We start from the raw sequence: 26,222 nt of genomic DNA, 5'->3' as shown, positions 1-26,222 counted from the left end.
AGCCACTGCAAGGACGACCGGAGTTTGCATGATGGTTTATTCCTTGACGAAATCGGCAAGGTGTAGTGATTCATTCGTGGCAAGCGCTCGTGCAGTAATTGAAAGCTTTATTGCTCAAATACTGAAGTCTTGATACACGAGAGGTTAGTGTTGCTGGTCAAGATGCGACAATCTGACCCAGTGGCACCGTGGTCAGAACGCGCCTCTCACAATGTAGACATTAACATCCTGAGTCGCCCACACCCTTACAGGATTTCCACATTAAATTCCTGCAGAAGGGCTGGGGAGTGATTTAACCAATCCACAACCTCCTGAGGTTGGGACGCCAAGTGGTTTCCCCCTCTGGATACCAGCCTCTACCGTGGGAATGTGGAATTTCTATCATTGGCCTGGAGCCACTAACCGGCACAACCCATATGCTTCAGTTGAGGGAACGCACTCATTTCTTCACGTGAAAATAAACTGAATTGGAAAATGCAGCACAAAAAATGTACCGATACCGATTGTGTCACACTACCGAAAAAGTATCCGCAATGTGGCTGCTGAACTCCAAGCTCTGCCACTGTGGGTTTCAACCCCCCCCCCCCCATGCGCTGGGTTGCAGACTGACACAGAGCGTCTCCCAGCATGCACCGCGTAGGCAGGGCGAGGGGCTCCGTGTGGCTATATCGCCACTAGGGGGCGCTACAGCGGTGGCCCTGAAGTCTCGTGGCTGTGACTCGAACCAAGCCTCCCACGTGTATCGGACAGCCCGTGATGCACAGCTGAGGTATGTATCTAGAAAACAGCAGCGGTTCTCTCTGTGGTGGTTCTCACGGGAACACGCGTTCCCGTGAGACGTCCGTGTAGTGATGGAGTTCCACTACGTCGGTTTTCGCGGTTGTGCTTTATGGCTCCCGATTTAGATTTTTGGGTTGTGCTGCATGTTGTTGACACCCACACTCGCACAGATACGCGCACACACACATACAGCAGTACAGTAAGTGGGCACGTAAGCCTGTCTGTTCAGCGGACTGTTACAGAGTGGTCTCACCCAGGTTTATCACTTGGCGCACAAGTGGCGAGCCCGTGCGCACCGGCTGACGAAGCTCGTGAGGAGTAGTAACGTCGGCCGGCCCACATCAATCGCAGCCAGCAAGTGACGTCGGATAACAGAGAGAATGGGGGGCGCTGCTCCATTCTGAAGAAGCTCCCAGTTCGTCGAGCGAAACATCGGACGACGCGAGGCACAACCCGGAACGCGAGCGAGCGAGAGAGAGAGAATGAGAGCAGTGACCGACGTCCACGCGCAGTCCTCTACCGCGGCTCCGCAGGCTCCGCAGACGCCGCTGCCGCGCTGCGCTCGAGCTGCCCCAGCAGCACGTGGGGCACGCGGCCGCAGTACGTGTGCGCCGCCTCGCCCATGGCGGCTCGCGCCGGCGCCAGCAGCCCGGACTCGAGGTCGCCGCTGCCAAGTCGGTACTGCGCGCGCACGCACGCACGCACCGCGACTGTGTGAAGTTGAGGGAGTGGCGGTGTCTTCACAGCGTCCGTGCCAGACGGACCCGCTGCACACGCAGAGCGTCTGCATTCGAGCGGGCAGGCCAGCAGAGGAGCTATCGAGTGTGCAGGAGGTGCACCACGGGCTACTGGCCGGAGGAGCGCTGGCACCCGGCTAAGAAGAAGAGGAAACATTTAATTGGGGAGGCGAGGCCCCTTTTAAGAAGCTGCACCAACCCATTTGGTTGCATGCAACGGAGCTGTGCAACTGACCGCGCCGATGTGGACCCAGCTTGAGGCTGCCGCTCAAATAATGTATCCCCCGTGCCCTGTTGCCAGCATGCACGTGGCGCGGGTGTACTGGTGTGGTGGCCAAGTTGGTACGCACGTGCAGGAGCGCCTGGTAGATGGCGCGGAAGGCCGGCTGCTTGCCGTCGTGATACACGCCGCGATTGCCGTGCAGCACGGCTACGCCGTCGCGCTCGGCGCCGCCGCAGTTGCTGCCGTACATGCAGTGGTCTGGACGGAAGTTCCAGCGGCAATCGAAGACGTGCACCATCTCTGTGGGGCGGGGGAGACGCGCGTCAACCCGTGCGGCCCTTGCGCCGGGCCACTATTTAACCAGGCGGGGGCCCGTCGTGATTGCCCGCCTCGTCGTTAAAGAGGAGACCGCAGCAGTGTCAAGGTATTTCGTGACACAATTATACAGTTATGGTTAGGGTAGAAGGGCCTAGGCTGCGTTCCTGACTGAGCCGCCTCTCTATGTGGAGTTTGTAAGTTCTCCCCCTGCCTGCATGGGTTTCCTATGGGCTCCCTGGTAGTGGGCAAACATCCCAGTGCTGAAAAATGTGCCTGAGAATTACTGTCGTGATCACACACACACAACAGCAACATCGCCCCCTACTGCGAAAACAAGGTCATGTGACTCGGAGAGGCTTTCCTGATAAACCAGCATAATAATAACAATAATACACTTAATAATGAGTATCCTGTTGTCAACCCACTCCTGGGTGAAGCCTTCCCTATACCACGTGGGTCATGGAAGTTAATTGACCATACTTCACCATGCAGGCGAGTGTGGGGTTGGTGGAGACCACGAGGTATTTTGCTGCGCTACCCTCTGCTGACAACACTGCCCTGCGGCGGAGCACGACACCGGCGTTTCGCCTGGCGGTCCATCATCCAAACACCGGTGACATTGCAGTTGTGAGTTGACGACTCCAACAGCGCCACCCGGTGAAATTAAACGTAAACGAGGGGCCAAAAATAAACTACATTTCGATACTCTTGGGTCTTTCGGTAAAGTCACGTAGGTAAAGAAAATAGGAAAATGAAAATAAAAAATATAAAAAAAATCACGACGCTTCGGGCGCAACACAAGCCTCATGACGGACGCTTGTCCATCATCAGGCCCGAAACGTCGTGATTTAATTTATTTTTATTTTATTTTTAAAATTTTCTTTACCTACGTGACTTTACCGAAAGAACCAAGAGTATGGATCCTTGCAGTCACGAAAACTTCAAATCTAGAATGAATACATTTGTGTAAATAAATAAACTTGCTGATAAGCGGCCAGGATTGAACAAATGCACCACCGCCACCCGCGGTAGTGCCACCCGAGCCTGTTGGCGCACGCCCAGCGACCGCGAGCGCCAACGCTACAAATCACCACACCGCCCGCTGCCTCGTATGGCGACCTTCTGTCGGCGGCTCTTCAGCAAGCGCTCTGCGGTTTTCTTCTCAATGCCAAAGCGACGGCAGCGCCGCTGTACTCGTCAAAGCGCAGGGCCGACGGTGGTCGCGCGTGGGAGGAGGCCACGTTTCCTCCCGGGCCCCGCCGGACAGAAACCCTCGATGCAGAGCGGCTCTGTCTGGCGACACGCTCCCGCCCCGCTACTGATTCGGCGGGGGCCTCACCGGGGTTGTAGTGGAAGATGATGTTGAGCAGGTCCTGGTCGCCCCACGTGATGTTCAGCCGGTACTTGTTGTACAGCGGCAACAGCATCTCGCTCCAGCCCAGCGGCACGGCGCTCATGTCGTTCTGAGGGATCGCAAAACACGGTTCGGTCCCTCGTAGCGACGCAACGTTGTTCCCAAGCTTAAATCGCCGCCTCGCCTTTACGAGAGCTACCATGCCTCCCCCGAACCTATTGGAGACCGACGGACAGAGTTAACGCATTAACCCACGGGAAAGGATTCAGAAATGCCGGCGCCGGACCGAGCGATCCCGGCTCCCACCTTAAACTGCGCGGTGCGCAGGCCCGCCAGATCCATGAGCATAACCCCGGAGTTGACCCCCGTGCGGCCCAGGTAGGGGTGGCGGCCGAAGCGGTTGTACCAGCCGATCTGAAGCAGCTCGTGCTCGGGCGCGAGGCCCGCGAGGCGCGAGGCCCTGAAGCGGCGACGCAGCGCCCACAGCTCGTCGACTGGCGCCAGGAAGAGCACGTCCGTGTCCACGTAGAGCAGCCAGCCCACGTGGGGCAGCAGCAGCTGCGGCACCACCACCACCACCAGGCGCGCGGGATGGGGGGGGGGGGGCATTTTGAGCAACGAGGCGGCGCTCGTCCCCTGTTTACAGCCCGGAGCCAGTGGTGAACATTCCTCATGCCTATGGCAGGGGGCAAGTATGTCCACTGACAACCGTTGTTGGTTGGCTTTCCCATACGGTGGCGCTTGGGCATTTAGACGTTAAATAGATTTAAAATTATTTCTAGCAGTACTTGTTTTCCAGTAGGAATGAGTTACGTTTCATAACGCATTCTAACACTTGTTCAGTTGTACGTGTTTTAAATGTGATCAATGGGGACAGGCCTGAGGACATTACAACTGCAGTGCCATGCAGTGCTGCTACAGGCAATGTGGTTCTTATAGATCCCAAATGAGAACTTTAATTTCTAGGGCATGGTACGCCAAAGACAAGCCCTGAAGCCGGACAACTTGACGCTATAAGAGCCGACCAATCGTGCAAAGCTTTGAGCAGCAGCTGCAAATTATTTAACGGTAATGATCGGTCGGTGTGAAAACTAATTTTGTGAGGGGCACGAAGAGCGGTGTTTAACAATTATTGAGACGATACCAACGTTCCAACGGCAGTAACTATCTCTGTACGAGTGGATATCTACTTATTTCGTGGAATTCCACATAAAATCGCAGTGATGTCCGGTTCACATTAGCATCAAGCTAGTGAGTCGACCTACAGGACAACCACTGTTGACTTCAAAGCAAAGTAAGTGGAAGTTATTTTATCGTCCGTGGAGATGATAGGCCAAGTCAACCACCCAACCTTCCGATTGCGAGCCGCTCACTCAACCGCCAAGCCACCTGGCCGAGTCGTACGGTGTACAGCATGACGGGTACAAATATTTCTCAATGTTGCAAATCATAATCCACTTCAATGAGGTGGGATATTTACGTTTTGGCCAAAATCCTTGGGCGAATCCAATTTACATTCTGTTGTAAACGGGGTTATAATTTGTACTGTGACCGGGTGTGGTGGTGGTGGTGAACATTGCCACCTACTGCCAGGTTCGGCGCTCTGCAGTTGAAGCCCAGAAAACATCGGCTTTTCCCGTGAACCATCGAACGGACCTCCGACCGGTATTTGAACTCGCAAGCTTCCAATAGCGAGGTGCTCGCTCCACCGCTGAGCTACGTGGCCAGATACCATTCACCCCTCTACAGATGTCACCCCGACCGTCCCCCCCCACTGGGCCGGCAACGAAGATGAGTGCCGCCCTACACTCCCGGGTCGACGTGCTATGGTGCGAGCGCCCTGGCGTCAGGAATTCTAAGTGCTCTCACGAGAGGCACAGGAGCGGCGTATCCTGCTGTGAAGCACCAGACGTTAGTCGTAAGTGTTGCCATCAAGCCGCCCATCCATATACATTTTATTAGCGTTCGAGGAGAACTGGGAAAAACGCCCTCTGGCCAAGAACCGCTTTACAAAGCACTGGCTATTTACGCAGAAACCCGATGATTATGAAAATAAATATCGTATCGTGAGACGTGATATCGTGGCAACGCTGCTTGCGCCTTCAGGTTTCGCAGCAGCGGAGCGTTCCGTGTCTCCAGGCCCTTACAGGCAGGAAGAGGCGTTGAGAGGCGCAGGGCTTAAAGAGTTTCCTCCAGGCGTCCGCGTTGTCGGCGGGGAAAGTGATTGGGTACAGCGAGAATGGCAGCTTCCTCCGGTACCGCAACGGCCACGCCAGCAGCTGAATGGGTGGGGAACGAACACGCACATTTACAAAACGGGGGTTTTTCACAGCCACTCGGAATCCGAGCGTGCTCTTCCCGGCTAGGCCGCGTGTTGAGCCTATCTTCTCTCAAGCTTTCGCCACGGACTACTGTGGACGCCTTCGGGAGTTGAGGTGAAAATCCCCGCAGCAGTGCGCAGCAAAAGTTTGGCAGACGAGATGTTCAACACGCGGGCAAACCGGGAAGACCACACTTAATAATAATTTAGGACATTTGGTAATTACACCATTCTTATAGTGCAGCGCTAGCACGTAGATGCTGCTGTTTCATAGTTATAGCCTCCAATAGTTCTACAGCAGGGGGTGACGTTCCTGTGTAATCCCAATTTAGTGTATTGCCTGTAGTTTTTGCCGGTAATTTGGATAAAGACTCCGGCACACAATGGCATACTCATTTTGAATGACATTGGAGGAGGTCTAACATCCACCGTGAATCAGACAGCGCCTACAATTTGTACAGTTAATATACCCACAGTAGTAACCAGGGTGACCCGTCGGATTCAAATCGCAAAAGTCTAACAAGCGGCAGAGGCACCACGCCACCACGCTGGAGGAGAAGATTCCCAATTGAACTTCGCGCACTGCCCGGGCGATTGCTACGAGCGGAATTAAGAGCCAACACGGCACACGACGGGTGTATGGTGACCAGCACCGCGCACAAGGTGGTGGCGCGGCTAGAACCACAGACGTGACAAGGTGGTGGTGGAGCCGGCGCCACGCGTTCCGGCCCTGCTGTGCGTTCACCTGCTCCCGAAAGCCGGCGTGCAGCTCGTCCTCGGCGAAGATGTGCGCGTGCAGGCGTGCGCGGCTGAAGAGCGCTGCGGACTTCAGCATGACCATGGTCTCCTCGAGGCGAGAGCCACACGCCACCACCGCCAGCTGCAGCGACTCGGCCACGCTCCCTCCGCGTGAACACCTACACAATGACAATCGCGGTCGCACACCCACACGACGAAAAGCACGGTCGCGCACCCACACGAGGACAAGCGCAGCCGCACAGCGTCCAAACGCTCGCCAAGCAACCGTCCACCGACGCCACCCCCCGAGCAGGCCGATGGTTGCTACCCTTGATTACCCAGGGAAGCCTCGCCGAGTCTCAACTCTTTTTGGGGAGGGTCCTGCCGAGTTTTCGCAGAATGGGGGCGATGTTGCCGATATGCGTCATCCCAGCCGAGTAATATTATGCATTTTCAATATTTAAGGCGTATTGGCCAAGACCACTTACATTATTATCGTGTTTAGTTATGGGAGGAATACGAGAACCCAGATGAAACCTGTGCAGGACAGGAGAAGAACATACAAACTCTACACAGAAAGGTGCCCCGAGGTTGGGAATCAAACCCAGGGACTTCTAGCTGTGAGGCACAGGTGTTACCGCTGCATCACCCAATCTACTAACACGATTCCAGGTCATCACGAGATTTGAGGCTCATTTATTTTGTCCTGTTTGATCGTCTTATCTTACAGGCCATGTAGGAGGAAAGGAGGAGAGGATGACGCAAGATCAATTGGATGACAAATGTGATGACACGGACGGATAAACCGGCGCAGCCGCTGCTGACGGGACAGTGCGAGGGACGGGCAAGCGTGGAGAGCACTGGCGGCATTTATATTGTCAATCTCGCTTGTTCTGTCTTGTTGGTTTTTCCAAGGGTGCATATTACTGCAGTGCAATTTTAATTCAAATTTCAATATGAATAAATAATTATACGCAGGGTTCGATACATGTATTGAGCATGAAAATTGATTTTAATTGAAGCACTGATGCATTGCGTGATTATTGTTTTCAGTTCAATGGTGCAACATTGGAGATGATTGACATTTGAGGAATGGCGCACAAACAACTCGAGGCTTTGTAATATCGGCGGACATCATCTGGAATTCCATGGCAGGATTAGGTAATAAATGTGCAAGTTCAGATAGCAAATGGCAAGAAAGCACTGTATGTGCCATCAGGCATAGGTTGTCGTGGGTTGGGTACATGTGGAGGAGGGAAGAGGGCAGGTTAGACGGATCGTAGGGCCATTCAAAGGTCGTCGACAGATTGTGGGATATTGCAGATTGTCTTTGGAGCTCTGTCGTCGACTCCAGCAAGGGTGGGATCTAGCGGTGGTGAGGTGCTTGCACGGCATACGCCTCCTGAGGGTTTGACCCTGACTCGAGTTCACAGCATTCCAAAAGAAATGCAGTTGTGTGGTTTGCAGTGCGAGTGCCTCTTGTCAATCAGTGGGGCGACCTTTTTGCCGATTCCCAGAAACAATCAGCCCCACTCATGTCTTCAGGAAGCATCCAGTAAGGGTTCCACCAGCTCTGCTCGCTGTCACACCTACATGGACAAAGAGGCAGTGTTAATTGCAGCAATGAGTGAATTTAGACTTAACCATTAAGACAACCGCAAAGGTATCCGTGAAAGTTCAAGCACACTGGCAAGAACGCTGCGTGGACACACACCCACTATCAATACAGTACTAAAACCGCTCCAGACATCTACACCACACACCACGGAAGCCTGCAAGCCAATATCATCCCGCTTGTGCCTGGTGGTCACCCATCTAAGCGCTATGCAGGCTCAGAGGCTGCTTAGATTTCTGACGATATTGACTATTCCTGGCTTTTTGTCAGAATATTAACTCCATGTGTAGTAATAAGCGAATAATACGGGTTTGTGGTAATTATCAATAACCACTGCACACCAAAGGTGATTAGTAAAGTTAGTTTAACACATAGGCTTTCGCGACCAACATCATCCATAACAGAGGTTGTTTGGGTTAGATCGCGTAAATATCTAAATGTGCCGTTAAAACCCGGGGGTGGCAACGTAGCTTCCAACGGCCGCCCTGGTCATTCATTCCTGCGGGTGTAATAACCTCGATAATACCTCGCGCCGTCTGCTCCACAGCTGACGTTAAAAGACCCCGTGACGGAATTCGCAAGAGTTGGCCACTGTGTGCCAGGGTACGCCTTTGCCAAATTGCAAAATTTCACCGCAAGCTTCTCAATTGGGATTCTACACCCATAGCAGCAATCATGTCCCCAGGTCGCTCTTGCAAATGATCCTCTTAATATACCCCCGGGTCTCTGGGAGTTCTCACCTAACCCGATTAAACACAATACACCTCAATGCTACGCCATGGAACTCTGTAGCACTGTGCAGGTGCTAGTGGCGACTGCAGCACTGCGATGACTCCACGCAGAGTGACCACCACCACAGAGTGACCACTACACAGTGACCACCAACACGCAGAGTGACCACCAACACCACTACACAGAGTGACCACCACCACAGAGTGACCACCAACACGCAGAGTGACCACCAACACGCAGAGTGACCACCACTACGCAGTGTGACCACCACTACACAGAGTGACCACCACTACACAGAGTGACCACCACCACTACACAGAGTGACCACCACTACACAGAGTGACCACCACTACACAGAGTGACCACCACTACACAGAGTGACCACCACTACACAGAGTGACCACTACACAGAGTGACCACCACTACACAGTGACCACCACTACACAGAGTGACCACCACCACGCAGAGTGACCACCACACAGTGTGACCACTACACAGAGTGTGACCACCACACAGAGTGTGACCACCACACAGTGTGACCACCACTACACAGAGTGACCACCACTACACAGTGACCACCACTACACAGTGACCACCACCACACAGAGTGACCACCACCACGCAGAGTGACCACCACTACACAGAGTGACCACCACCACACAGAGTGACCACCATCACACAGTGTGACCACCACTACACAGAGTGACCACCACCACACAGAGTGTGGCCACCACCACTACACAGTGTGACCACCACTACACAGAGTGACCACCACTACAGAGTGACCACCACCACACAAAGTGACCACCACCACCACTACACAGAGTGACCACCACACAGAGTGACCACCACTACACAGAGTGACCACCACCACACAGAGTGTGGCCACCACCACTACACAGTGTGACCACCACTACACAGAGTGACCACCACTACACAGTGACCACCACTACACAGAGTGACCACCACCACACAGAGTGACCACCACCACACAGAGTGACCACCACCACCACTACACAGAGTGACCACCACACAGAGTGACCACCACTACACAGAGTGACCACCACCACGCAGAGTGACCACCACCACGCAGAGTGACCACCACTACACAGAGTGACCACCACCACTAGTCACCACCACCACCACTAGATACCACCGCTAGTCACCACCACCACTAGTCACCACCACCACCACTACTAGTCACCACCACCACCACTAGTCACCACCACCACTAGTCACCACCACCACTAGTCACCACCACCACTACTAGTCACCACCACTAGACACCACCACCACTACTACTAGTCACCACCACCACTAGTCACCACCACTAGACACCACCACCACTAGTCACCACCACCACCACTAGTCACCACCACCACTACTAGTCACCACCACTAGACACCACCACTAGTCACCACCGCTAGTCACCACCACGCAGTGACCACCACTACTAGTCACCACCACCACCACTAGTCACCACCACCACTAGTCACCACCACTAGTCACCACCACCACTAGCCACCACCACCACCACTACTAGTCACCACCACTAGTCACCACCACCACTACTAGTCACCACCACTAGACACCACCACCACCACCACTAGTCACCACCACTAGACACCACCACCACTAGTCACCACCACCACCACTAGACACCACCACCACCACTAGTCACCACCACTAGACACCACCACCACTAGTCACCACCACCACTAGTCACCACCACCACCACTAGTCACCACCACCACTAGTCACCACCACCACCACTAATCACCACCACCACTAGCCACCACGCAGTGACCACCACCACTAGTCACCACCACTAGTCACCACCACCACTAGTCACCACTACCACTAGTCACCACGCAGTGACCACCACTAGTCACCACCACCACTAGTCACCACCACCACCACTAGTCACCACCACCACTAGTCACCACGCAGTGACCACCACCACTAGTCACCACCACCACCACTAGTCACCACCACCACCACTAGTCACCACCACCACTAGTCACCACCACTAGTCACCACCACCACCACTAGGCACCACCACCACCACTAGTCACCACCACTAGTCACCACCACCACCACTAGTCACCACCACCACCACTAGTCACCACCACTAGTCACCACCACTAGTCACTACCACCACTAGTCACCACCACCACCGCTAGTCACCACCACCACCACTAACCACCACCACTAGTCACCACCACCACTAGTCACCACCACCACCACTAGTCACCACCACTAGACACCACCACCACTAGTCACCACCACTAATCACCACCACCACTAGTCACCACTACCACCTCTAGTCACCACCACTAGTCACTACCACCACTAGTCACCACCACCACCGCTAGTCACCACCACCACCACTAGTCACCACCACCACTAGTCACCACCACCACCACTAGTCACCACCACCACCACTAGTCACCACCACTAGTCACCACCACCACCACTAGTCACCACCACCACCACCACTAGTCACCACCACTAGTCACCACCACTAGTCACTACCACCACTAGTCACCACCACTAGTCACCACCACCACTAGTCACCACCACCACCACTAGTCACCACCACCACTAGTCACCACCACCACCACTAGTCACCACCACCACTAGTCACCACCACCACCACTAGTCACCACCACCACCACTAGTCACCACCACCACCACTAGTCACCACCACTAGACACCACCACCACTAGTCACCACCACCACTAGTCACCACCACTAGTCACCACCACCACTAGTCACCACCACCACCACTAGTCACCACCACCACTAGTCACCACCACTAGTCACCACCACCACTAGCCACCACCACCACCACTACTAGTCACCACCACCACCACTAGTCACCACCACCACTACTAGTCACCACCACTAGACACCACCACCACCACCACTAGTCACCACCACTAGACACCACCACCACTAGTCACCACCACCACCACTAGACACCACCACCACCACTAGTCACCACCACCACTACTAGTCACCACCACTAGACACCACCACCACTAGTCACCACCACCACTAGTCACCACCACCACCACTAGTCACCACCACCACCACTAGTCACCACCACCACTAGTCACCACCACCACTAGTCATCACCACCACTAGCCACCACGCAGTGACCACCACCACTAGTCACCACCACCACCACTAGTCACCACCACCACTAGTCACCACCACCACCACTAGTCACCACCACCACCACTAGTCACCACCACTAGTCACCACCACCACCACTAGTCACCACCACCACCACTAGTCACCACCACTAGTCACTACCACCACTAGTCACCACCACCACCGCTAGTCACCACCACCACCACTAGTCACCACCACTACTAGTCACCACCACTAGACACCACCACCACCACCACTAGTCACCACCACTAGACACCACCACCACTAGTCACCACCACCACCACTAGACACCACCACCACTACTAGTCACCACCACTAGACACCACCACCACTAGTCACCACCACCACTAGTCACCACCACCACCACTAGTCACCACCACCACTAGTCACCACCACCACCACTAGTCACCACCACCACTAGCCACCACGCAGTGACCACCACCACTAGTCACCACCACCACCACTAGTCACCACCACCACTAGTCACCACTACCACTAGTCACCACGCAGTGACCACCACTAGTCACCACCACCACTAGTCACCACCACCACTAGTCACCACCACCACCACTAGTCACCACCACCACTAGTCACCACGCAGTGACCACCACCACTAGTCACCACCACCACCACTAGTCACCACCACCACCACTAGTCACCACCACCACTAGTCACCACCACTAGTCACCACCACTAGTCACCACCACCACCACTAGGCACCACCACCACCACTAGTCACCACCACTAGTCACCACCACCACCACTAGTCACCACCACCACCACTAGTCACCACCACCACTAGTCACCACCACTAGTCACCACCACCACCACTAGGCACCACCACCACCACTAGTCACCACCACTAGTCACCACCACCACCACTAGTCACCACCACCACCACTAGTCACCACCACTAGTCACCACCACTAGTCACTACCACCACTAATCACCACCACCACCGCTAGTCACCACCACCACCACTAACCACCACCACTAGTCACCACCACCACTAGTCACCACCACCACCACTAGTCACCACCACCACCACTAGTCACCACCACTAGTCACCACCACCACCACTAGTCACCACCACCACCACTAGTCACCACCACTAGTCACTACCACCACTAGTCACCACCACCACCGCTAGTCACCACCACTAGTCACCACCACCACTAGTCACCACCACCACCACTAGTCACCACCACCACTAGTCACCACCACCACTAGTCACCACCACCACTAGTCACCACCACCACCACTAGTCACCACCACCACCACTAGTCACCACCACCACCACTAGTCACCACCACTAGACACCACCACCGCTAGTCACCACCACCACTAGTCACCACCACCACTTGTCACCACCACTAGTCACCACCACCACTAGTCACCACCACCACCACTAGTCACCACCACCACTAGTCACCACCACTAGTCACCACCACCACTAGCCACCACCACCACCACTACTAGTCACCACCACCACCACTAGTCACCACCACCACTACTAGTCACCACCACTAGACACCACCACCACCACCACTAGTCACCACCACTAGACACCACCACCACTAGTCACCACCACCACCACTAGACACCACCACCACCACTAGTCACCACCACCACTACTAGTCACCACCACTAGACACCACCACCACTAGTCACCACCACCACTAGTCACCACCACCACCACTAGTCACCACCACCACTAGTCACCACCACCACTAGTCACCACCACCACTAGCCACCACCCAGTGACCACCACCACTAGTCACCACCACCACTAGTCACCACCACCACTAGTCACCACTACCACTAGTCACCACGCAGTGACCACCACTAGTCACCACCACCACTAGTCACCACCACCACTAGTCACCACCACCACCACTAGTCACCACCACCACTAGTCACCACGCAGTGACCACCACCACTAGTCACCACCACCACCACTAGTCACCACCACCACCACTAGTCACCACCACCACTAGTCACCACCACTAGTCACCACCAACACCACTAGGCACCACCACCACCACTAGTCACCACCACTAGTCACCACCACCACCACTAGTCACCACCACTAGTCACCACCACTAGTCACTACCACCACTAGTCACCACCACCACCGCTAGTCACCACCACCACCACTAGACACCACCACCACTAGTCACCACCACCACCACTAGTCACCACCACTAGACACCACCACCACTAGTCACCACCACTAATCACCACCACCACTAGTCACCACTACCACCTCTAGTCACCACCACTAGTCACCACCACCACTAGTCACCACCACCACCACTAGTCACCACCACCACTAGTCACCACCACCACCACTAGTCACCACCACCACTAGTCACCACCACCACCACTAGTCACCACCACCACCACTAGTCACCACCACCACCACTAGTCACCACCACTAGACACCACCACCACTAGTCACCACCACCACTAGTCACCACCACTAGTCACCACCACCACTAGTCACCACCACCACCACTAGTCACCACCACCACTAGTCACCACCACTAGTCACCACCACCACTAGCCACCACCACCACCACTACTAGTCACCACCACCACCACTAGTCACCACCACCACTACTAGTCACCACCACTAGACACCACCACCACCACCACTAGTCACCACCACTAGACACCACCACCACTAGTCACCACCACCACCACTAGACACCACCACCACCACTAGTCACCACCACCACTACTAGTCACCACCACTAGACACCACCACCACTAGTCACCACCACCACTAGTCACCACCACCACCACTAGTCACCACCACCACCACTAGTCACCACCACCACCACTAGTCACCACCACCACTAGTCACCACCACCACTAGTCATCACCACCACTAGCCACCACGCAGTGACCACCACCACTAGTCACCACCACCACCACTAGTCACCACCACCACTAGTCACCACCACCACCACTAGTCACCACCACCACCACTAGTCACCACCACTAGTCACCACCACCACCACTAGTCACCACCACCACCACTAGTCACCACCACTAGTCACTACCACCACTAGTCACCACCACCACCGCTAGTCACCACCACCACCACTAGTCACCACCACTACTAGTCACCACCACTAGACACCACCACCACCACCACTAGTCACCACCACTAGACACCACCACCACTAGTCACCACCACCACCACTAGACACCACCACCACTACTAGTCACCACCACTAGACACCACCACCACTAGTCACCACCACCACTAGTCACCACCACCACCACTAGTCACCACCACCACTAGTCACCACCACCACCACTAGTCACCACCACCACTAGCCACCACGCAGTGACCACCACCACTAGTCACCACCACCACCACTAGTCACCACCACCACTAGTCACCACTACCACTAGTCACCACGCAGTGACCACCACTAGTCACCACCACCACTAGTCACCACCACCACTAGTCACCACCACCACCACTAGTCACCACCACCACTAGTCACCACGCAGTGACCACCACCACTAGTCACCACCACCACCACTAGTCACCACCACCACCACTAGTCACCACCACCACTAGTCACCACCACTAGTCACCACCACTAGTCACCACCACCACCACTAGGCACCACCACCACCACTAGTCACCACCACTAGTCACCACCACCACCACTAGTCACCACCACCACCACTAGTCACCACCACCACTAGTCACCACCACTAGTCACCACCACCACCACTAGGCACCACCACCACCACTAGTCACCACCACTAGTCACCACCACCACCACTAGTCACCACCACCACCACTAGTCACCACCACTAGTCACCACCACTAGTCACTACCACCACTAATCACCACCACCACCGCTAGTCACCACCACCACCACTAACCACCACCACTAGTCACCACCACCACTAGTCACCACCACCACCACTAGTCACCACCACCACCACTAGTCACCACCACTAGTCACCACCACCACCACTAGTCACCACCACCACCACTAGTCACCACCACTAGTCACTACCACCACTAGTCACCACCACCACCGCTAGTCACCACCACTAGTCACCACCACCACTAGTCACCACCACCACCACTAGTCACCACCACCACTAGTCACCACCACCACTAGTCACCACCACCACTAGTCACCACCACCACCACTAGTCACCACCACCACCACTAGTCACCACCACCACCACTAGTCACCACCACTAGACACCACCACCGCTAGTCACCACCACCACTAGTCACCACCACCACTTGTCACCACCACTAGTCACCACCACCACTAGTCACCACCACCACCACTAGTCACCACCACCACTAGTCACCACCACTAGTCACCACCACCACTAGCCACCACTACCACCACTACTAGTCACCACCACCACCACTAGTCACCACCACCACTACTAGTCACCACCACTAGACACCACCACCACCACCACTAGTCACCACCACTAGACACCACCACCACTAGTCACCACAACCACCACTAGACACCACCACCACCACTAGTCACCACCACCACTACTAGTCACCACCACTAGACACCACCACCACTAGTCACCACCACCACTAGTCACCACCACCACCACTAGTCACCACCACCACTAGTCACCACCACCACTAGTCACCACCACCACTAGCCACCACCCAGTGACCACCACCACTAGTCACCACCACCACTAGTCACCACCACCACTAGTCACCACTACCACTAGTCACCACGCAGTGACCACCACTAGTCACCACCACCACTAGTCACCACCACCACTAGTCACCACCACCACCACTAGTCACCACCACCACTAGTCACCACGCAGTGACCACCACCACTAGTCACCACCACCACCACTAGTCACCACCACCACCACTAGTCACCACCACCACTAGTCACCACCACTAGTCACCACCACCACCACTAGGCACCACCACCACCACTAGTCACCACCACTAGTCACCACCACCACCACTAGTCACCACCACTAGTCACCACCACTAGTCACTACCACCACTAGTCACCACCACCACCGCTAGTCACCACCACCACCACTAGACACCACCACCACTAGTCACCACCACCACCACTAGTCACCACCACTAGACACCACCACCACTAGTCACCACCACTAATCACCACCACCACTAGTCACCACTACCACCTCTAGTCACCACCACTAGTCACTACCACCACTAGTCACCACCACCACCGCTAGTCACCACCACCACCACTAGTCACCACCACCACTAGTCACCACCACCACCACTAGTCACCAACACTAGTCACCAACACTAGTCACCACCACCATCACTAGTCACCACCACCACCACTAGTCACCACCACTAGTCACCACCACTAGTCACTACCACCACTAGTCACCACCACCACCACTAGTCACCACCACCACCACTAGTCACCACCACTAGACACCACCACCACTAGTCACCACCACCACTAGTCACCACCACCACTAGTCACCACCACCACCACTAGTCACCACCACCACTAGTCACCACCACCACCACTAGTCACCACCACTAGTCACCACCACCACTAGCCACCACCACCACCACTACTAGTCACCACCACCACCACTAGTCACCACCACCACTACTAGTCACCACCACCACTACTAGTCACCACCACTAGACACCACCACCACCACCACTAGTCACCACCACTAGACACCACCACCACTAGTCACCACCACCACCACTAGACACCACCACCACCACTAGTCACCACCACTAGACACCACCACCACTAGTCACCACCACCACTAGTCACCACCACCACCACTAGTCACCACCACCACTAGTCACCACCACCACCACTAGTCACCACCACCACTAGCCACCACGCAGTGACCACCACCACTAGTCACCACCACTAGTCACCACCACCACTAGTCACCACTACCACTAGTCACCACGCAGTGACCACCACTAGTCACCACCACCACTAGTCACCACCACCACTAGTCACCACCACTAGTCACCACCACCACTAGTCACCACGCAGTGACCACCACCACTAGTCACCACCACCACAAGTCACCACCACCACCACTAGTCACCACCACCACTAGTCACCACCACTAGTCACCACCACCACCACTAGGCACCACCACCACCACTAGTCACCACCACTAGTCACCACCACCACCACTAGTCACCACCACCACCACTAGTCACCACCACTAGTCACTACCACCACTAGTCACCACCACCACCGCTAGTCACCACCACCACTAACCACCACCACTAGTCACCACCACCACTAGTCACCACCACCACCACTAGTCACCACCACTAGACACCACCACCACTAGTCACCACCACTAATCACCACCACCACTAGTCACCACTACCACCTCTAGTCACCACCACTAGTCACTACCACCACTAGTCACCACCACCACCGCTAGTCACCACCACCACCACTAGTCACCACCACCACTAGTCACCACCACCACCACTAGTCACCACCACTAGTCACCACCACTAGTCACCACCACCACCACTAGTCACCACCACCACCACTAGTCACCACCACTAGTCACCACCACTAGTCACTACCACCACTAGTCACCACCACCACCGCTAGTCACCACCACCACCACTAGTCACCACCACCACTAGTCACCACCACCACCACTAGTCACCACCACCACTAGTCACCACCACCACTAGTCACCACCACCACTATTCACCACCACCACTAGTCACCACCACCACCACTAGTCACCACCACCACCACTAGTCACCACCACTAGACACCACCACCACTAGTCACCACCACCACTAGTCACCACCACCACTAGTCACCACCACTAGTCACCACCACCACTAGTCACCACCACCACCACTAGTCACCAACACCACTAGTCACCACCACTAGTCACCACCACCACTAGCCACCACCACCACCACTACTAGTCACCACCACCACCACTAGTCACCACCACCACTACTAGTCACCACCACTAGACACCACCACCACCACTAGTCACCACCACTAGACACCACCACCACTAGTCACCACCACCACCACTAGACACCACCACCACCACTAGTCACCACCACCACTACTAGTCACCACCACTAGACACCACCACCACTAGTCACCACCACCACTAGTCACCACCACCACCACTAGTCACCACCACCACTAGTCACCACCACCACTAGTCACCACAACCACTAGCCACCACGCAGTGACCACCACCACTAGTCACCACCACCACCACTAGTCACCACCACCACCACTAGTCACCACCACCACTAGTCACCACGCAGTGACCACCACCACTAGTCACCACCACCACCACTAGTCACCACCACCACCACTAGTCACCACCACCACTAGTCACCACCACTAGTCACCACCACCACCACTAGGCACCACCACCACCACTAGTCACCACCACTAGTCACCACCACCACCACTAGTCACCACCACCACCACTAGTCACCACCACTAGTCACCACCACTAGTCACTACCACCACTAGTCACCACCACCACCGCTAGTCACCACCACCACCACTAGTCACCACCACCACTAGTCACCACCACCACCACTAGTCACCACCACTAGACACCACCACCACTAGTCACCACCACTAATCACCACCACCACTAGTCACCACTACCACCTCTAGTCACCACCACTAGTCACTACCACCACTAGTCACCACCACCACCGCTAGTCACCACCACCACCACTAGTCACCACCACCACTAGTCACCGCCACCACCACTAGTCACCACCACCACCACTAGTCACCACCACTAGTCACCACCACCACCACTAGTCACCACCACTAGTCACTACCACCACTAGTCACCACCACCACTGCTAGTCACCACCACCACCACTAGTCACCACCACTACTAGTCACCACCACTAGACACCACCACCACCACCACTAGTCACCACCACTAGACACCACCACCACTAGTCACCACCACCACCACTAGACACCACCACCACCACTAGTCACCACCACCACTACTAGTCACCACCACCACTACTAGTCACCACCACTAGACACCACCACCACTAGTCACCACCACCACTAGTCACCACCACCACCACTAGTCACCACCACCACTAGTCACCACCACCACCACTAGTCACCACCACCACTAGCCACCACGCAGTGACCACCACCACTAGTCACCACCACCACCACTAGTCACCACCACCACTAGTCACCACTACTACTAGTCACCACGCAGTGACCACCACTAGTCACCACCACCACTAGTCACCACCACCACTAGTCACCACCACCACCACTAGTCACCACCACCACTAGTCACCACGCAGTGACCACCACCACTAGTCACCACCACCACCACTAGTCACCACCACCACCACTAGTCACCACCACCACTAGTCACCACCACTAGTCACCACCACTAGGCACCACCACCACCACTAGTCACCACCACTAGTCACCACCACCACCACTAGTCACCACCACCACCACTAGTCACCACCACTAGTCACCACCACTAGTCACTACCACCAATAGTCACCACCACCACCGCTAGTCACCACCACCACCACTAGTCACCACCACCACTAGTCACCACCACTAGACACCACCACCACTAGTCACCACCACTAATCATCACCACCACTAGTCACCACTACCACCTCTAGTCACCACCACTAGTCACTACCACCACTAGTCACCACCACCACCGCTAGTCACCACCACCACCACTAGTCACCACCACCACTAGTCACCACCACCACCACTAGTCACCACCACCACCACTAGTCACCACCACTAGTCACCACCACCACCACTAGTCACCACCACCACCACTAGTCACCACCACTAGTCACCACCACTAGTCACTACCACCACTAGTCACCACCACCACCGCTAGTCACCACCACTAGTCACCACCACCACCACTAGTCACCACCACTAGACACCACCACCACTAGTCACCACCACCACTAGTCACCACCACCACTAGTCACCACCACCACCACTAGTCACCACCACCACTAGTCACCACCACCACTAGTCACCACCACCACCACTAGTCACTACCACTAGACACCACCACCACTAGTCACCACCACCACCACTAGTCACCACCACCACTAGTCACCACGACCACTAGTCACCACCACCACCGCTAGTCACCAATACCACTATTCACCACCACCACCACTAGTCACCACCACTAGTCACCACCACCACTAGTCACCACCACCACTAGTCACCACCACCACCACTAGACACCACCACCACTAGACACCACCACCACCACCACTAGACACCACCACCACCACTAGTCACCACCACCACTAGTCACCACCACCACTAGTCACCACCACTAGTCACCACCACCACCACTAGGCACCACCACCACCACTAGTCACCACCACTAGTCACCACCACCACCACTAGTCACCACCACCACCACTAGTCACCACCACCACTAGTCACCACCACTAGTCACCACCACTAGGCACCACCACCACCACTAGTCACCACCACTAGTCACCACCACCACTAGTCACCACCACCACCACTAGTCACCACCACTAGTCACTACCACCACTAGTCACCACCACCACCGCTAGTCACCACCACCACCACTAACCACCACCACTAGTCACCACCACCACTAGTCACCACCACCACCACTAGTCACCACCACCACCACTAGTCACCACCACTAGTCACCACCACCACCACTAGTCACCACCACTAGTCACCACCACTAGTCACTACCACCACTAGTCACCACCACCACCGCTAGTCACCACCACCACCACTAGTCACCACCACCACTAGTCACCACCACCACCACTAGTCACCACCACCACTAGTCACCACCACCACTAGTCACCACCACCACTAGTCACCACCACCACCACTAGACACCACCACCACTAGTCACCACCACCACTACTAGTCACCACCATTAGACACCACCACCACTAGACACCACCACCACCACCACTAGACACCACCACCACCACTAGTCACCACCACCACTAGTCACCACCACCACTAGTCACCACCACTAGTCACCACCACCACCACTAGGCACCACCACCACCACTAGTCACCACCACTAGTCACCACCACCACCACTAGTCACCACCACCACCACTAGTCACCACCACCACTAGTCACCACCACTAGTCACCACCACCACCACTAGGCACCACCACCACCACTAGTCACCACCACTAGTCACCACCACCACTAGTCACCACCACCACCACTAGTCACCACCACTAGTCACTACCACCACTAGTCACCACCACCACCGCTAGTCACCACCACCACCACTAACCACCACCACTAGTCACCACCACCACTAGTCACCACCACCACCACTAGTCACCACCACCACCACTAGTCACCACCACTAGTCACCACCACCACCACTAGTCACCACCACTAGTCACCACCACCACCACTAGTCACCACCACTAGTCACCACCACTAGTCACTACCACCACTAGTCACCACCACCACCGCTAGTCACCACCACCACCACTAGTCACCACCACCACTAGTCACCACCACCACCACTAGTCACCACCACCACTAGTCACCACCACCACTAGTCACCACCACCACCACTAGTCACCACCACCACCACTAGTCACCACCACTAGTCACCACCACCACTAGTCACCACCACCACTAGCCACCACCACCACTACTAGTCACCACCACCACCACTAGTCACCACCACCACTACTAGTCACCACCACTAGACACCACCACCACCACTAGTCACCACCACTAGACACCACCACCACTAGTCACCACCACCACCACTAGACACCACCACCACCACTAGTCACCACCACCACTACTAGTCACCACCACTAGACACCACCACCACTAGTCACCACCACCACTAGTCACCACCACCACCACTAGTCACCACCACCACTAGTCACCACCACCACTAGTCACCACCACCACTAGCCACCACGCAGTGACCACCACCACTAGTCACCACCACCACTAGTCACCACCACCACTAGTCACCACTACCACTAGTCACCACGCAGTGACCACCACTAGTCACCACCACCACTAGTCACCACCACCACCACTAGTCACCACCACCACTAGTCACCACGCAGTGACCACCACCACTAGTCACCACCACCACCACTAGTCACCACCACCACTAGTCACCACCACTAGTCACCACCACCACCACTAGGCACCACCACTAGTCACCACCACTAGTCACCACCACCACCACTAGTCACCACCACCACCACTAGTCACCACCACTAGTCACCACCACTAGTCACTACCACCACTAGTCACCACCACCACCGCTAGTCACCACCACCACCACTAGTCACCACCACCACTAGTCACCACCACCACCACTAGTCACCACCACTAGACACCACCACCACTAGTCACCACCACTAATCACCACCACCACTAGTCACCACTACCACCTCTAGTCACCACCACTAGTCACTACCACCACTAGTCACCACCACCACCGCTAGTCACCACCACCACCACTAGTCACCACCACCACCACTAGTCACCACCACCACTAGTCACCACCACCACCACTAGTCACCACCACCACTAGTCACCACCACCACTAGTCACCACCACCACCACTAGTCACCACCACCACCACTAGTCACCACCACCACCACTAGTCACCACCACTAGACACCACCACCACTAGTCACCACCACCACCACTAGTCACCACCACCACTAGTCACCACCACTAGTCACCACCACCACTAGCCACCACCACCACCACTACTAGTCACCACCACCACCACTAGTCACCACCACCACTACTAGTCACCACCACTAGACACCACCACCACCACCACTAGTCACCACCACTAGACACCACCACCACTAGTCACCACCACCACCACTAGACACCACCACCACCACTAGTCACCACCACCACTACTAGTCACCACCACTAGACACCACCACCACTAGTCACCACCACCACTAGTCACCACCACCACCACTAGTCACCACCACCACTAGTCACCACCACCACTAGTCACCACCACCACTAGCCACCACGCAGTGACCACCACCACTAGTCACCACCACCACTAATCACCACCACCACTAGTCACCACTACCACTAGTCACCACGCAGTGACCACCACTAGTCACCACCACCACTAGTCACCACCACCACTAGTCACCACCACCACCACTAGTCACCTCCACCACTAGTCACCACGCAGTGACCACCACCACTAGTCACCACCACCACCACTAGTCACCACCACCACCACTAGTCACCACCACCACTAGTCACCACCACTAGTCACCACCACCACCACTAGGCACCACCACCACCACTAGTCACCACCACTAGTCACCACCACCACCACTAGTCACCACCACCACCACTAGTCACCACCACTAGTCACCACCACTAGTCACTACCACCACTAGTCACCACCACCACCGCTAGTCACCACCACCACCACTAGTCACCACCACCACTAGTCACCACCACCACCACTAGTCACCACCACTAGACACCACCACCACTAGTCACCACCACTAATCACCACCACCACTAGTCACCACTACCACCTCTAGTCACCACCACTAGTCACTACCACCACTAGTCACCACCACCACCGCTAGTCACCACCACCACCACTAGTCACCACCACCACTAGTCACCACCACCACCACTAGTCACCACCACTAGTCACCACCACTAGTCACCACCACAACCACTAGTCACCACCACCACCACTAGTCACCACCACTAGTCACCACCACTAGTCACTACCACCACTAGTCACCACCACCACCGCTAGTCACCACCACCACCACTAGTCACCACCACCACCACTAGTCACCACCACTAGTCACCACCACCACTAGTCACCACCACCACTAGTCACCACCACCACCACTAGTCACCACCACCACTAGTCACCACCACCACTACTAGTCACCACCACTAGACACCACCACCACTAGTCACCACCACCACCACTAGTCACCACCACCACTAGTCACCACGACCACTAGTCACCACCACCACCGCTAGTCACCAATACCACTATTCACCACCACCACCACTAGTCACCACCACTAGTCACCACCACCACTAGTCACCACCACCACTAGTCACCACCACCACCACTAGACACCACCACCACTAGTCACCACCACCACTACTAGTCACCACCACTAGACACCACCACCACTAGACACCACCACCACTAGACACCACCACCACCACTAGTCACCACCACCACTAGTCACCACCACCACCACTAGTCACCACCACCACTAGTCACCACCACCACCACTAGTCACCACCACTAGTCACCACCACTAGACACCACCACCACTAGTCACCACCACCACCACTAGTCACCACCACCACCACTAGTCACCACCACTAGACACCACCACCACTAGTCACCACCACCACCACTAGTCACCACCACCACTAGTCACCACCACCACCACTAGTCACCACCACCACTAGTCACCACCACCACCACTAGTCACCACCACTAGTCACCACCACTAGTCACCACCACCACTAGTCACCACCACCACTAGTCACCACGCAGTGACCACCACCACTAGTCACCACCACCACCACTAGTCACCACCACCACTAGTCACCACCACCACCACTAGTCACCACCACTAGTCACCACCACCACTAGTCACCACTACTAGTCACCACCACTAGACACCACCACCACTAGTCACCACCACCACCACTAGTCACCACCACCACCACTAGTCACCACCACTAGTCACCACCACCACTACTAGTCACCACCACCACCACCGTTACCGTCGTCTCCGCGGCGTCCCGCGGGCTGCCCGCCGCTCGGATAGATTCGCCGCCGGCGAGGAGCCACCCTCGGCGGCAGCGCGAGGACATCGCCCCGAGGCCCCATCCGCGGACACCGCGACAACCGCGACCACCACCACCACTACCGCGGCTGCGAGCGACAGCTGCAGCAGTGGAGAGAGCAAGGCGGGTGTCGCCGCGCGCACGCCGCGCCGCATGTTTGCTACACCGGCTTCATGGTGCAGGGGGGTGGGGGCGCAGGGGGCGCCGCGCTTGGCATGGCCGGGCGCAATCAGTGGCAGGGCTCTACACGAGACGCGCATGGGGGGGGCTGGTGGGGGG

General features: G+C 55.7%; 1 protein-coding gene and 1 long non-coding RNA gene across 2 annotated transcripts; one reads left to right on the top strand and one right to left on the bottom strand.

The window, feature by feature from the left end:
- Positions 1 to 23: 23 nt before the first annotated feature.
- Positions 24 to 26,222, bottom strand: LOC116952711 (glucoside xylosyltransferase 1-like). The gene is made up of 8 exons (XM_032972311.2): positions 25,881 to 26,222; positions 7,970 to 8,059; positions 6,478 to 6,649; positions 5,560 to 5,691; positions 3,719 to 3,970; positions 3,398 to 3,521; positions 1,868 to 2,040; positions 24 to 1,461 (listed from the first exon to the last, which is right to left on the bottom strand). Exons 1-8 carry the CDS (start codon positions 26,201 to 26,203, stop codon positions 1,297 to 1,299), a joined length of 1,431 nt encoding a protein of 476 aa, XP_032828202.2. The 5' UTR covers positions 26,204 to 26,222; the 3' UTR covers positions 24 to 1,296.
- On the top strand, positions 2,035 to 7,452 carry LOC142931090 (uncharacterized). The gene is made up of 2 exons (XR_012947099.1): positions 2,035 to 2,164; positions 7,201 to 7,452. It is a non-coding gene; the product is annotated as an uncharacterized LOC142931090 (long non-coding RNA).

This window comes from Petromyzon marinus, chromosome 48 (genome assembly GCF_048934315.1).
Source record: "Petromyzon marinus isolate PM22_M1 ecotype Great Lakes invasive population chromosome 48, UKy_Petmar_22M1.pri1.0, whole genome shotgun sequence".
NCBI classification, from domain to species: Eukaryota; Metazoa; Chordata; class Hyperoartia; order Petromyzontiformes; family Petromyzontidae; genus Petromyzon; species Petromyzon marinus.
The sequence above is the reverse complement of the archived record's forward strand: the minus strand, read 5'-3'. Positions and strand labels throughout refer to the sequence as shown.

What these genes read in the sequence shown, in the direction of transcription:
- LOC116952711 (XM_032972311.2), bottom strand. Translation starts at nt 26,203, where the DNA reads ATGCGCGTCTCGTGTAGAGCCCTGCCACTGATTGCGCCCGGCCATGCC. An exon ending in CATCTTCCACTACAACCCCG is followed by an intron (nt 2,041 to 3,397) that starts GTGAGGCCCCCG and finishes CCCGCCCCACAG; the next exon opens with AGATGGTGCACGTCTTCGAT. An exon ending in TCTACCAGGCGCTCCTGCAC is followed by an intron (nt 1,462 to 1,867) that starts GTGCGTACCAAC and finishes GTGCGCGCGCAG; the next exon opens with TACCGACTTGGCAGCGGCGA.